At 33.9% G+C, this 16,313-nt stretch overlaps 2 protein-coding genes across 3 annotated transcripts in view; one reads left to right on the top strand and one right to left on the bottom strand.

Moving 5' to 3' along the window:
- The window catches only part of LOC125810154 (uncharacterized), a 316,103-nt gene that overhangs the window by 176,255 nt on the left and 123,535 nt on the right, over positions 1 to 16,313 (top strand). The window lies entirely within an intron of this gene.
- The window catches only part of LOC125810167 (8-hydroxygeraniol dehydrogenase-like), a 52,960-nt gene continuing 48,407 nt past the window's right edge, over positions 11,761 to 16,313 (bottom strand). Inside the window, exons 2-6 of the mRNA XM_049489691.1 lie at positions 15,221 to 15,324; positions 13,814 to 13,927; positions 12,752 to 13,262; positions 12,277 to 12,430; positions 11,761 to 12,143 (exon numbers count right to left, since the gene is read on the bottom strand). Coding sequence (XP_049345648.1) covers positions 11,941 to 12,143; positions 12,277 to 12,430; positions 12,752 to 13,262; positions 13,814 to 13,927; positions 15,221 to 15,318 — 1,080 coding nt within the window. The 5' untranslated portion in view covers positions 15,319 to 15,324 and the 3' untranslated portion in view covers positions 11,761 to 11,940. The remainder of the gene's footprint in view (positions 12,144 to 12,276; positions 12,431 to 12,751; positions 13,263 to 13,813; positions 13,928 to 15,220; positions 15,325 to 16,313) is intronic.

Genomic DNA, 16,313 nt, shown 5'->3' with positions numbered 1-16,313 from the left:
AAATGTTGGTCAACTTTTTAAATGAAAAGCGACGGATGGGGAGACGATGTCCGTCGCTTTTCATTAAATATCTGAAATATCAAACGCGATTTTTCCCCATTTTCCCTCTCTTCCTTCTCTCTAATGATTGTGCCGCCACTGCCGCTGCTTGCCACTGCCATAGCTATCGTCGTTGCTGTCATCGCCGCTGCCGGAACCACCGACATCGCCGCTGCTTTCTCTCTCCATTGTCTGTTTCTCCTTTAATTTAAGGTTAGGGTTTTATCAAATTAGTTTTAATTTTTTTCAATTTTAGTTATATTTGATTTTGTTAATTAGTTTATTGGATTTGTGTTTTATTGAATGATTGATTATGTTTGATAGTTAATGAATTAGGGTTTTTAGGATTTGGGTACTAGTTTGAATTTGAAAATCTTTAATTTGATTGTGAATTGAGATTTTCAAATTCTAAGATAAGGACTTGTCAATAGGAAAAATAATGATCACCAAACAGAAAAAACAAACAAACAAAAAGGAAAAATCACTTGGAAGTAAATTACTCAAACATGATACGTTGTGTCACTTGTATTTTATTTGTCGTACTTATTAAAATAGATGATTTAAAATAATTGTTCTTTTAGAAAATTAAGATATAATTTTAGGGAAATAGATCAAAAATACTCTTCAACTTTCGTTTAATAGCTAGTTTACCCTTCATTATACTATGGGGTCATTCATACCTCCCGTTGTTAAGAAATTTGTCATTTGTACCCTTCAAACTAACGTTTTTAAAGGTTGTCACATCTAAATTATAAATGTTTTATCATGTCTAGTTTAATACAAAGTAAATGATTTTTTCAATAATAAATATGTGTTGTTATTCACTTCACATTCTCGCATTCATCTGTTATCTTCTTTTCCTGATATAATGTTTTGATCTTTGCAAATTGATAGTCATATCTTAACAATCCGTAAGGTCTATATACTCAATTGAACTGATATATATATAAATGCGAAGAATATTATAAAATGAAATTGAGGACTTCAAGAAATCTCGATTATAAATTTTGAAGTTGTGTTTACTTAAAAGTTAAAAAAATCAAGCTATTCACTTTAAAATATTTGAATAATTATTTGTTTATTTGTTTTGTTATCTTAAGAAAATGATGAAAGCGATTATTTTCGATGGCAAGAAAACATGCCCATAAAAATAACTACATGGTCGATGCGATTATTTAACGTTATTATTTTAAGGATAAACAATCATTTGTGTATGTAAATTGAATTTAAATATGAAGATCTGAGAAAGTAATGAAATGCTTTATTAATTAAATGGACTAAGAACAAGACTTTTTTTTATTTTCTACTCGGTTTTGGAGACCATATTGAAACTCTTATTAAATTTGGATGTTCATTGAAAGGCCCATTTGGGATGCCGCTCCCAACAATATTTTTTTCATGTTCAGAGCTCGAAACTGAGACCTCCAATTAAGGATAAAGCAGTCTCAACCACTGCACCTCAACTCATCGATGAATAAGAACAAAACTTAACCAAGTGTAAGGATCACTAGCATTTATTATTGCATTGAAAAGAGGAGACTTGAGTCTATGTCATGAATCTTGAATTTTATGTTTCCACAACTCCACCAAATCCTTTCATATCTTCCCATCGCAATTGTAGTTTGCCAATTTCAGGCCCAAACTAGTCTTATATATCTAGATGGGCTTCTTAGGTAATTGTACATGGGAATGTGACAAAAAAAAAAGGATTAGTTTTAAATATATACAATAAAGTTTTTAGTTTATCACAAATATAGTCATATTTTATTTATTAAAAAAAATAGCCAAAGGCATAAAAAGTATGCATCGACTATATAGCTTGCCAAAAGTCATCAAAAATATACATGGACTATGCAATATAGTTTATTTATACATGAGTTATACGCTAACTATACATTATGATACACTTAAAAAGCTGAATATAGCTTAATTATACATGAAGTATACACTAACTATACATGAAGTACACACAGACTATTCAATACATGAAGTACACACAGACTATTCAATACATGAAGTACACACAGACCATTCAATAAGGAAGATCCAGTTAGGGGACTGTTAGCTAGGAAGAACAATATAGATATCTTGCTTTGGCATAAGAGAATGGGCCATGCATCTGTTGGGGGCAATGCAACAGTTATTCAATCTTACTCATGATGAATGTAAAAGAGTTCTTGACTCTTGTAATGTTTGTCCACTTGCTAAACAAACTAGGATCCCTTTTCCTGACAGTCATGGTAGATCTACTTCAGTTTTTGATTTGTTGCATTTGGATCTATGGGGACCATTTCATGTACCTACTTTTGATGGGAATAAAATGTTCCTAACAGTTGTGGATGATTACTCTCGTATGACTTGGATTTTCTTGTTAAAACACAAGAGTGATGTTGTAGTGGTTCTGAAAGATTTCCTCAAATTAATTCTAACTCAATTTGGCAAGACAGTAAAAATGGCGAGATCAGATAATGGGACAGAATTTGTCAACCTTGAATGTGCCAACCTATTCAACAGTCATGGTATTATCCATAAAAAATCTTGTGTTTACACCCCACAACAAAATGGGGTGGTGGAAAGGAAACATAGATACATTTTGGAATTGGCTAGAGCAATCAGGTTTCAGGGATCTATACCATTGAGATTTTGGGGCCATTATGTATTATGAGTTGTTTATCTGATGAATATACTACCTTCAGTAGTTTTGAAAGGAAAAACACCTTTTGAAATGTTTCATGGATGCAAAGGTGCATGTGATCATTTTCAAACCATTGGTTGCTTATGTTATGCTAAGATTTTGCCAAATGGAGATAAATTTACAGCAAGATTTGTGGTTGCAGTCCATATGGGTTATTCAGATGTGTCTAAGGGTTATGTTCTTTATAATTTGGATACTCTATTCCTTCTTTGTTTCTAGAGATGTGGCTTTCAAGGAGGATATTTTCCTTTTAACACTCAACCAATCTCTCACCCCATGTTCTTAGATAATTTTACACATACTACTGATGATGTTGTTCCAGTCAATTCTACCGTCAATACTGGTCCATCTGCAGTTGAGTCTATAGAACATACTACTTTACCAAGAGATGTTAGACATTCCACCAGACCAAAGAAACTTCCTTCTTGGATGAATGATTTCATCACAAATGCTGCTACTGCATCTACTCCTTACCCATTATCTCACACATTGAGTTATAACACATTGTCCACTCAGTATCACTCATATATCACAGCCTTTTCTTGTATTACTGAGCCTCAAACTTATCATGAGGCATGTAAAGACCCCAATTGGATCCATGCAATGCAGGAGGAGATAAAGGCACTTGAAGATAACCATACATGGAGGTTAGTACAGCTGCCTCATGGTAAGGTTCCTATTGGGTGCAAATGGGTATATAAGGTGAAATTCAAGGCCAATGGTGATATAGAGAGGTATAAAGCACGACTGGTAGCAAAAGGGTATAATCAGAAAGCTGGTCTGGATTACCAAGATACTTTCTCACCTGTTGTTAAGATTGTTACTGTCAGAAGTGTATTATCTATTGCTGCAACTTCTGGATGGCATATCCATCAACTAGATGTCTATAATGCCTTCTTGCAAGGTGACTTATTTGATGAGGTGTATATGACTTTGCCTGAGGGTTTTGCTAGCCAGGGGGAGAAATCAGGAATGGTTTGTAGGCTAGTCAAATCTCTATATGGTCTCAAAACAAGCAAGTAGACAATGGAATGTTAAACTTACTGATGCATTGGTAGATTCTGGTTTCATACAAAGTACTTTGGATCATTCCTTATTTACCAAAAGACACAATGGGCATCTTGTAGTTGTGTTGGTATATGTAGATGATATGCTAGTAGCTGGTAATGATCTAAGGATGATTGAACAGACTAAGGAGGAACTACATGCTAAGTTCAAGATTAAAGATCTAGGTACTTTGAGATTTTTCCTCAGGATTGAGTTTAGCAGATCATCCAAAGGAATCTTGATGAACCAGAGAAAGTATGCTCTAGAGCTGATTGAAGAGTTGGGACTAACTGGTGCCAAACCATCATGGACACCATTAGATCCTAATATGAAACTAACTACAACAGAAGTGGATGAGGCGGGGGGAGTTGAAAATGATCCCATATTGACAGACATAGGTTCATATCAGAGATTAATTGGAAGACTATTGTACTTAACAATGACAAGGCCAGATATTAGTTTTGCAGTTCAAACATTTGAGTCAATTCTTGCAAAATCCAAAGAAGTCACACATGGAAGCAGCTATTAAGGTTGTTAGATATTTAAAGAGACAGCCAGCTATGGGAATATTGATGAGCAGCAAGGAAGAAAACAAACTGACAGCATATTGTGATGCAGATTGGGCAGCATGCCCAAACACAAGAAGATCTGTCATAGGGTTTCTAATTAAGCATGGAGAGTCCCTGATATCATGGAAATCTAAGAAGCAAGCAACCATTTCTAGGAGTTCAGCAGAATCAGAATATAGGAGCATGGCTTCTAATGTTTCAGAGTTGGTTTGGCTTGCAGGATTATTCAAAGAACTTGGAGAAGAACTAAAAATGCCAATAGATGTTTTTTGTGATAGTAAAGCTGCTTTACAAATAGCAGCAAATCCAGTATACCATGAACGGACCAAACACATTGAAATAGACTGCCATTTTATAAGAGAGAAGATTCAAAAGGGACTGATCAGACCATTGTACTTAGCAACACAAGAGCAACAAGCAGACATTATGACAAAAGGATTGTTTAGATCACAACATGAGTACTTAGTATCCAAGCTGGGCATCTGAATGTATTTGTACCTGCCAGCTTGAGGGGGAGTGATGAAACAGGTGCAGTGACTTAGTTAGTTGGAAGTTAGTTATGTAACAGATTCTGTTAAATGGTTATTGTACTAGTTAGTTAGTTAGTTAAATAGAATATGTACAGCTAGAAAGTAGATATAATCTCGTATATAAGTAAGAATACATAGATTGATTTAAGATGTAATTTTGAGATCACATTCTATACAATTCATTTCCTGATATGCAGATATTTCATTCTCTGTACTCGTGTGTTCTTCTCAGCATTTCAGTTGTTCACTGCTTCGTTTCAATACAACTCAACCGGTTTTTCTGGTGCACCAACCATAACTAGCTTACCATGAGATTTCATCAACATAAACAATGGAAGAATAGGGTGCACCGCAGAAACAGTGTCGATAAAAATTTCAACACTCTTTATTAATGGACATATTTATTGTTGCTAAAAACTATTTTTATTATAGCATATGTACGCAGATGTTGCCCTACCTTACCTTATAGAGAGTTTGTTTCCGATAGAAATGAAAAACACATCATCAAAATTAAAAATAATAATTTGTACCTTCTTAAAAAATTGAAGGGAGAAAGAACTCCAGAAGTGTCTATAGTTGCCCATCCAAATGCCTTAATTGGATGTTCATTTTCAAATGATTTTGCCATTTTTTTCGTTTGAAAAATAAAAATATTTATGTAGTGTATATATAGTATAAATTATAATAGAGAAAAATGTAGAACAATATGAATGATACAAAAGTGCTTATGTTATGATCCATATTTATAGGATTTTGAGTGAAAAATATGTGACGTTATCGATGAGGTGTAACAACTAATGACTTACTTAAACAAATTGGATTTTGACTTCTTTTTTTGTGGTCGATAGGTGTAGAATGTTCTCTAGTCCTAATTTACAGGACTTTTAAAAAAGGTTTCACACTCTGTTTTTATTCTGAAGTGGATTTAGAATTTAAAATTCATAAGTTTTTAAAATATTTTGAACTTTTTAATATTATAATGTATTTAGTGAAATCTTATAATGAGGTCCACGAAAGTCGAAAAATGGGGTGTATACAAATCACCTTATTCTTAGTTTCCATGTAGAGGTAGAGAGATTATTTTTGAAGGATCATTGGCTCAAAAGCTATATATCAGTAGGTATGAAAAAAGGAAAACGACAATTCTTCAGTTAAGGTGAGAGCTCTCTTCCCATGACAAGCACTGCCTCACCCCTTGCTTTGCAACCATCGTCTTTTATCTGAATGTCAAAAATAGACGTGTGTACACTATATGGAGAAAGTTGTCAAGCATTGAATGAAGGGAGTTGGGAGGGTCGGACAAGGTTGTGTAAATAAAGCAACTACTAAGACAACGATGATAATTACAAAACAGTGCGATAACTTAAACACAATATGTTTGTTAATTATTTTTTCCTTAAATTGCCCAAAAAGAAAAGGTTTTTTAAAAGCTTTTCAAACGTGAAAAACTTAAAAGTTAATATAGTGGCTAAAGAATATCCACGTAGATAATGTGAAAGTATAATAATTAGTCAAAGAAAATAAAAACATAAAAGTGTGAAATTTGGACCAATTAATAATTGCAATTTTTCGACATATTCCCACTATTTTTATCGAGTTATTTTCCCCCTTTTATTTGGATGGTATAATTTTAAATATCGAATGCAGATAAGTTTTTTCATCATTTGGACACTATCACTCTCATGTTTGATATTTACCATATAGTATTTATACAAATTTCTTTTTTCTATAAGAAAGTTTTAATTTGCATTTAATATTTACACCAAATTAAATTAATTAGCTGTAGCAATTAAAAATTGAAGTTAGAATACATATTGCGTAACCATGATTAAAAGATTAATTTGATATATAATAAACCGCTTAACGTTTATTCATTGATTTACCGGGTACATAATTTAGGGTAAAAATGTATACATATTGACTGTTTATACACACATTTACCACATAAATGGGTAAGGATTTACCATAATTTAGCTAAACTTAACAATTTGATCTTTCTTATTCCTATCAAAAAAATTCCATTGGCATTATAGATATTGTTTATTGCATTTTGCTCTACTCACTAAAGGATAGTTACACGCATACATAAAGAAAGTCGATATGTGCTACGACAAAACTATATTTGTTAATTTATAGGCAAAAATTTAACCGTACTCGATGTTTACAATGAATATATGTTGACTAGGGACATAAGTCACGCTCCAATCGACTATCTTTGGCACATTGTGTTAGATGGAAAGTTGTGGTGTTTTGAGCGGGTTGTGACACTCCCCGTCCTAAACGAGTGCATTTCTAATGACTAATCACACAGGAAAAGAGGTCAAATGGCAAGATAAGGTCATTTAGCTGTTCTGCTCCTTACAGAATATACTCATATCCAAACATCTGAGTGAGAAACGGGACAAGACCTATGAAGCCTTTGCCACATGCCTACACATTCACTTTTATCATTGAACTATAGTTAACTAATACATATTTCACCTTAATTCATGACTTAACCCTGATAAATCAGTATAGTTTGATGTAAACGTTGAATGCTGATAAGTTTTTACTGAGTGTCAATACCAGAAAACGTTGAATGCTGATAACTTGGTGCTCTTCAATCCTTGGACTTATCAGATTGCAAGAAGCTTACACAGCTGCCAGAATTTCCACAGCAATTAGATACAATATATGCAGATTGGAGCAATGATTCATTTTGTAATTCGTTGTTTCAGAATATCTCATCATTGCAGCATGACATCTCTGTTTCAGATTCCGTGTCATCACTAAGAGTGTTTGGGAGTTTGGTGGAGGATATCCCAAGTTGGTTCAACTATCCGGAAATGTGGCCAAGTGTATTAGTCGATCTGCCTGAGAATTGGCATGAATCGGATAACTTCTTGGGGCTTGCTGTATGTTATTCTAGCGAATATTATATTGATTACATCACAACCGATTTGATTCCCTTATCATGTGATGATGGGATGCCGTCGATGACCCAGGAATTTGCCTTATCTAACAATTCAGAATTAGACGATGCTGATGCATGTAATATTAATTTTTTGTTGGTACCTCTTGATGGCTTATGGGATGCATCTAATGCAAATGGAAAAACACCAAATGACTATGGGTGCATTGAGTTTGATTTTATTGGTGAAATAGATGATGATTTTGGAGAAACAGATGATGATTTTGGAGAAAAGACGAAATTTGGAGTTCGTTTGTTGTATAAAGATGAATCTGAGCCTTGCATTGGGATAAGGAAGAGCAGAGATGAAGAAGAGGCCACTTGCTCCTCTTCTAAGAAACAAAGGCAAATATAGGTATTTACCTCATGAAATTGTGTTCTCTGTTTATATATAAATTATTTCTTCTCATTCTTTCTTCTATTGGCAATAGGTGATGTACGTATCAGTAATCAGCAGCGAGATTGGGGACACTGCCTATGAAGGGAACATGTACGTACAATTTGGGTTGGCAAAAATTCATTCTTTTTATATTTCATTTCGAAACAGAATCACATTTTCCATTTCCTGACAAATAGATAAATTGAAGAAGCTTTGGAATCCAATGGAGCTCAAATAATTTCTCCCCAACCATCAAGTTCTACTGAAGTTGCATAGTCTCCGTTGATATCTATTGTAAAATGTACTAACATTCTTTTTCTTTTTTAACAAGTGCAAGAAACACATTTTATTAATTAATCATCCCTGAAATTAATGTAATCTAAGAAAAGAAACACTGCTAGACCATTGGATGTAAATCCCCCTATTAATATACTCATTTCTTGTTCAATGTATTGCCAATGTCTAGCACGAAATGATATTTCACATCCGATTTCAGAAGACGTTCCAATGCTGTGTTCACATAGTCCATTGGCACAACTTCAATATCTGGTGTTATGTTATGCTTTGCCGCGAAATCCAACATTTCTTGTGTCTCTTTCATCCCTCCTATACAACTTCCAGCCACTAGTTTCCTTCCACATTATATATACAAACTTTAGTCTAAGAAAAAAGACAGTCCGGTGCACTAAGCTTTCATCTGAACTTTTTTGTTTGAAATCGTGCATAAAGAAAACTATACATGCTTACCCATAAGTAGTGGAAACACGGGAAACTCAACCGGTTTCTTTGGTGTACCAACCATGACAAGATTTCAACAACATATATAAACAATGGAAGAATTCAAATGTAGTCTCTATTGATTCATGTCTACTGTCAAATTTACACAGTAGTGTGTGATCGCTGAAGTATTGATCATGCTTAAGAAGGCTTGTTCATCTTGGATGTTATTGCCAACAAATTTTAATCCAAGAAGGCTTGTTCATCTTGATCTCCGATGGAGTTCATTGCATTATTTAAGGTATGAAACAGAGGTACCATTCTATTTGAGATACTTTCTATTTTATCTTGTCCTAGAATTATGATTCTTGTGTTTAAATGAAAATAAGTTATTAATTCCATAAACTCAAACTAATGTATTTTACATTATTTTGGGTTGTTCTCATATTATTACTATAGATAAACTTTTAACCTCTGTGAATTGCATTTCCAACCCCTGCATCTAAAGAAGAAACAAAAAAAATATGTTGGCACAACTTTTCTCATCGGCCATTATTTTGTATTTTTCTTTACACTCACGCGCCTAAAAAGGTGTTTCATATTCTTTTCTACATCAACGTCCAGGGGTAAATGAGAACAGATAATCAAGTATAGTGGAAATTTAAATGTGCACCAAATAAAACATGCTAAGATTAAGGGGTCTTCTTTTAGATATTTATAAAGTAAAATAAACAATTTATCATTTCACACGTTGAGTTATAATATAAACATGCCATTAACTACTTTTCATCATTCTTTCTGTGTTTCGAATAGTTGCAGCAATTTCTGTCTCTACGAAGGATAGATCTAAGTCACTCCAAAAGCCTGAAGAGAGCACCAGATTTCAAGAGGATACCAAATTTGGAGTACTTGAATCTAGGTCAATGTACGAGTCTTGAAGAGGTTCATCCTTCCCTCAAGTATTGCAAAAAACTCATCCGGTTACATTTGTTTGAGTGTAGAAGCCTTGAGAGGTTTCCATATGTTAATGTGGAATCTCTTGAGTATTTGAATCTAAATTACTGCGATAGTTTACAGAAATTTCCAGAAATCCTTGGAATAGTGAAGCACGTGTTGGGTTTTAGCAAGGTGTGAATGGGAAATAAGAAGAGAAAATGGAAAATGTGGGGAAACCAATTTGGAGGGAAAATGAAAAGTCATTTCTCCCATATTGGTAGAAGAAAGGAAATTGTAGTCCTTATATTAGGAAACACTTCCTTTAATTCTTGAAGGGTTAAGAAGAAGGTGCCCTCGCGCCGTTAATAATTTTGCGTAACGGAATTTATTTGAAATTCGCGTGTAACGGTAAAAACGTTCTGAAGAAAATGAAAAGTCATTTCTCCCATATTGGTAGAAGAAAGGAAATTGTTGTCCTAATATTAGGAAACACTTCCTTTAGTTCTTAAAGGGTTAAAGAAGAAGGTGCCCCTCGCACCGTCGTCGCTCGCTCGGCAAAGACACCATTGTCCGAATGGATGCGTTCCTTGCTGCAAATGGCTATAAATAAGAGGTCTTTTTCGTTTTTCATTCACTGAAAATTTTCCTCTCTGCATACATTTTCTTACAAAAATAAATTGTCGATCGACAGAGTCTGTGTGTGCTCTTGTTGTTGTTCTTGCGTTGGCTGAAATTAGTGAAGTTTGAGGTACCGCTACTTCTCTAATAGTTAATCTGTTTTATCTTGGTAGGAATTAATCGGTAACCTCAGGTACTTGAGGGGATTAAATTTCTTAAGAAAACAGACTCGGATCCTTATCCTCTTTGAAAGTGTTGCATCTCAGTGGAAATAATTTTAAGCATTTGCCTCGTAGCATAGCCCAACTTGGTGCTCTTGAATACTTGATCTTATCAGATTGCAAGAGACTTACACAGCTGCCAGAAGACATTGGATGTTTATCCTCTTTGAAAGTGTTGTATCTCAAGGGAAATAATTTTGAGTATTTGCCTCAAAGCATATCCGAACTTGGTGCTCTTCGATCCTTGGGCTTATCAGATTGCAAGAGGCTTACACAGCTGCCAGAATTTCCACAACAATTACTTAAAATATGTGCAGATTGGAGCAATGATTCATTCTGTAATTCGTTGTTTCAGAATATCTCATCATTTCAGCATGACATCTGTTCTTCAGATTCTTTGTCACTAAGAGTGTTTGGGAGTTGGGTGGAGGATATCCCAAGTTGGTTCAAATATCAGGGAATGTGCCCAAGTGTATCAGTTGATCTGCCTGAGAATTGGTATGATAAGTTCTTGGGGTTTACTGTATGTTACTATGACGAATATTATATTGATTGCATCAGAGCTCATTTGATTCCCTCATGTGATGATGGGATGTCGTCGATGACCCAGCAATTTTCCTTATCCAACAAGTCAGAATTAGACGATGATGATGTATGTAATATTAATTTTTTGTTGGTACCTCTTTGTGGCTTATGGGATGCATCTAATGCAAATGAAACAACACCAAATGACTATGGACGCATTAAGTTAGATTTTATTGGTCATGTTGATGATTTTGGAGAAAAGATGAAAATTGGAGTTCGTTTGTTGTCTAAAAATGATTTTGGAGAAAAGATGAATTGTGAAGAAGAGGCCACTTGCTCCTCTTCAAAAAAACAAAGGTTACATATCAGTAATCAGCAGTGAGTTTGGGAACATGTTTTCTTAGAAACAATTTGGGTATGCAAAAATTCATTCTTTTTATATTTCATTTCGAAATATAATCACATTTTCCATTTCCTGACAAATAGATAAATTTCAGATGGATGAAAGAAGCTCAAATAATTTCTCCCCAACCATCAAGTTCTACTGAAGTTGCATAGTCTCCGTTGATATCTACTGTAAAATGTACTAACATTCTTTTTCTATTTTAGTAAGTGCAAGAAACACATTTTATTGATTAATCATCTCTGAAATTAATGCAATCTAAGCAAAGAAACACTGCTAGACCATTGGACGTAAATCCCCTATTAATATTCTCATTTCTTGTTTAATGTATTGCCAATGTCGAGCACAAAACGATACTTCACGTCCGATTTCAGAAGACGTTCCAACGCTGTGTTCACATAGTCCATTGGCACAACTTCAATATCTGGTGTTATGCTATGCTTTGCTGCGAAGTCCAACATTTCTTGAGTCTCTTTCATCCCTCCTATGCAACTTCCAGCCACTAGCTTCCTTCCTGTTTTCCACATTATATGTACAAACTTTAGTAAAGACTGTCTGATGCACTAAGCTTTCACTATGTGCGGGAAGGGCCACATTATATATACTTTAGTCTGAACTTTATTATTTGAAATCTTGCATTTGCTTACCCATAAGTAGAGGAAACACGGGTAACTCCACCGGTTTTTCTGGTGCACCAACCATAACTAGCTTACCATGAGATTTCATCAACATAAGCAATGGAAGAATAGGGTGCACCGCAGAAACAGTGTCGATAATCCCATCCAATGTGTTCATTGCAGCCTGTTCGTATATAAATAAAACAAATAAACAAAAGGTTTGCCCCCATTCTCGTGTTTAAATTGTTAAATTTGCATAACAACTTAAGCTTTTAGGTGAGATTGTCACACACTTCAACATGGAACCAAAGCAGGCGAAGGTCGTGCGTTAAAAAATCTCAATACCACCATTGTCAAAAAAATTTATTTCACGTGCTTGGCTCGTGAAAAAAAGAATCAGGCAGCAGTGTGTTGAAGACAACTTATTAAATGAAAGTGTTCTCTCAAACAGTTTGAACAGTCAGATAGGATGATCACAGAGTTCAATACGAGTTATTATATTCACCTTCATCTGCTCAGGATCGCGACTGATCAAGAAAGAATCTGCGCCCAAACGCTCAATTGCTTCTTGCTTCTTATTAGCAGATGTACTAATGACAGTCACTTTGGTTCCGAATGCCTTAGCAAACTTAACAGCCATATGTCCGAGCCCTCCAAGACCAACAACACCAATGTGCATTCCAGGCTTATCGAGTCCAAAATATTTCAAAGGACTATAAGTAGTAATTCCAGCACATAACAGGGGAGCAGAGTCCATCGACAAGTTTTCAGGCCAACGTACTACAAAATGCTCATCGGATACCATCATGTCGGAGTAACCTCCAAACGTGAGGGTTCCGTCTAAGCTATAGCCATTGTATGTAGGAATCTGACGAGGACAGTAATTCTCGAGATCAACGCTACAATTCTCACATTTTCGACATGATCCTACCATACATCCAACACCTACTTTGTCTCCAACCTTAAATTTCTCCACCTTGCTTCCCACCTCAGTTACAACACCAACAACCTCATGCCTGCAATTATATTTACAATTAGTTACATTCACGAGTAGATCGAATCGACACAAATTCCGCTAATTTTTACTCCCTCTTTCCCAGTTTATATGACTTACTTTCCTTTTTAGGCCGTCCCAAATAAAATGACACATTTAACTTTAAAATGTCTATTTTATCCTTAATGAAATGATTTATAGTCACCGTAATTTCTTTCAATTATTTTAGACTTCAAGTTTTGAAAGTCTTCCTTTCTTTCTTACACTCCGTGTCGAGTCAAACTAACTGAGGTATCAAGTACTTAAAATGGCCAATTATAGACTAAGAACCAAATCAGGATTGCTTTCAAATCCAAAATATAATGTGAAAAATTGAAAAGATATAGAGAAAAGGAAAACTAGCTAGTAAATGTTCTTCGCCGAAAAATTACTTATGAGTGTATATATATAGTGCATATTGAATCCTGTTAGCTTCTTTGTGCCTTAATATTTTTGAATCTCGTTAGTGAAAATTATGGTTAATAATTTTGGATCTAACAATAAAAGAAAATAGACAAGAACAAATTAATTTACCCAGGCACCATGGGGTACTTGCTATTTCCCCATTCATTCTTGAGTTGATGAAGATCAGAATGACAAATTCCACAATACATAACTTTAAATTGCACATCTTTTTCACCTGTCACCCTATAACCATTAACACAAAATGATCATCATCAATTTACCATAAAACAACAACAACAAATTCAGTATAATCATACAGGTGGGGTCCGAGAAACTGAGTGTCACTAGTAAAAAATGATTTTTGTAGAGGCAGTTGCTAGTGACCAGGGGCGGATCTAAGGGTACGGGTGGTGGTGCCATGGCACCCAGTGATTTCGGAAAAATCTTTGTATATATATATCAGAAATTAATATATCTTAACTTTGCCACCCACTAAACAAAGTGATGAATGGTTCAAGTGGCGAAGGGCACAATATGCCATACGTACAATGCGAGTTTGAATCTTGCAGCTAGCATTATTTTTTATGCGCGCAGTGAAGCTTTTTTTTTCTTTTCTTTTTTGTCTTTTTTTTTTATTAATGTGTGAAGGGCTTTAGTTTTTTTCTTCCATTCATTCTTATTTATTTATTGTACTTTATTAATTCAAATTGACTCCTTTTCACCGTAGTTAATTCTTAATTTTTTTAACCTTCACTAATTATTGATAAATATTATTAAGACTGTTTTAAATAGTAGTTTTTTAAAAAATATAAGTTTTAAAAATGATGAATATGATTACTAGAGTTCTTTCAATTAAAAGGTTCTTTCGATCTTCACCGACATTCTTGCTAAGTAAGATGACTAGGTTGAAACTACAATTTTATTCTCTCTACTATATATATAAGGAACAACACATAAAGTCAATGGAATATGAATATATTCAGTTAACACTATAAGATGGTTTCTACAAGCTCAAATTTTAATGTGAAAAAAATTCTTTTTTCCTCAAAGTCTAAGTGAATAAGGCCTTTAATTCCTAAAAAAGAATTGAATTGTTTAGTTATCTCTAATCACAAAATTTCTAAAAGAAAATATTACTAACATGCATGTTTGATCGATTTGTTTATAAAAATCGAAAAGGATAATAACCAAATTGTAACCCAAAATTAAAACAATTGACATGTTTATCTAACTTGAACGATGTGGCACCCAGGACATCCAAATCCTAGATCCGACTCTGCTAGTGACAATTACATTTTGACACTCTTTGTAAATGTCGTCAGAGCCTAAAACGACATTGGATCCAATAACAAATAACTAATACTGGTAAAGATTTCAACACTTTTTGTTAATGTACATATTTATTATTGCCACTAAACCTCATTTTTATTATAGCATATGTACACAGATGTTACCCTACCTTACCTTATAGAGAGGTTGTTTTCGATAGAAATGAAAAACACGTCATCAAAATTAATTAAAAATAATAATTTGTACCTTCTTGAAAAATTGAAAGGAGAAAGAACTCCAGAAGTGTCTCTAGTTGCCCATCCAAATGCCTTAATTGGATGTTCATTTTCATATGATTTTGCCATTTTTTTCGTTTGACAATAAAAATATTTTTGTAGTGTATATTTAGTATAAAGTATTATAATAGAGAAGAATGTAGAAAAATATGGATGATACAAAATTGATTATGTTATGATCCATATTTATAGGATTTTGAGTGAAAAATATGTGACGTTATCGATGAGGTGTAACAACTAATGACTTACTTAAACAAATTGGATTTTTTCTTCTTTTTTGTGGTCGATAGGTGTAGAATGTTCTTTAGTCCTAATTTGCAGGACTTTTAAAAATAGTTTCACACTGTGTTTTTATTTCGAAGCAGATCTAGAGTTTGAAGTTTACGAATTTTTAAAATATTCTTAACTTTTTATATTATATTCTTTCCGTTTCAAAAAGAGTGACCTAGCTTGATTTGACACGGAATTTAAGAAAATAAAGAAGATTTTTTAATCTTGTGGTCCTAATTAAAGTTATGTCAAATGTACAAAATTGTCCTTTAATCTTGTGGTCTTAAATATGTCAAGTGGAAAGCTGAAAGTAAAATGTTACCAAAAAAGGAAATAGGTCATTTTTTTTTAAACAAACTAAAAAGGAAATTAGGTCATTCTTTTTAAACGGATGGAGTAATGTATTTAGTGAAATTTTATAATGAGGTCCACAAAAGTTGCAAAATGGAGTGTACTCAAATCACTTTATTCTTAATTTTCATGTAGAGGTAGAGAGACTATTTTTGAAGGATCATTGACTCGAAAGTTACATTTTAGTAGGCATGAAAAAAGGAAAATGACAATTCTTCCATCAAGGTGAGAGCTCTCTTCCCATGTCAAGCACTATTAATCACCTCTTACTTTACAACCATTGTCTTTTAGCTGATTGTGTCACGCCACATGAAAGAAAGTTGTCAAGCATTGAATGAAGGGAGCTGGGAGGGTCGGGCAAGGTTGTGTAAATAAAGTAACTGATAAGAAAACGATGATAATTACAAAATATTGTTTGTTAATTATTTTTTTCCTTAAATTGC

This window comes from Solanum verrucosum, unplaced genomic scaffold, assembly GCF_900185275.1.
Source record: "Solanum verrucosum unplaced genomic scaffold, falcon-dt-bn FXZP01000281.1, whole genome shotgun sequence".
NCBI lineage: Eukaryota > Viridiplantae > Streptophyta > Magnoliopsida > Solanales > Solanaceae > Solanum > Solanum verrucosum.
The sequence above is the reverse complement of the archived record's forward strand: the minus strand, read 5'-3'. Positions and strand labels throughout refer to the sequence as shown.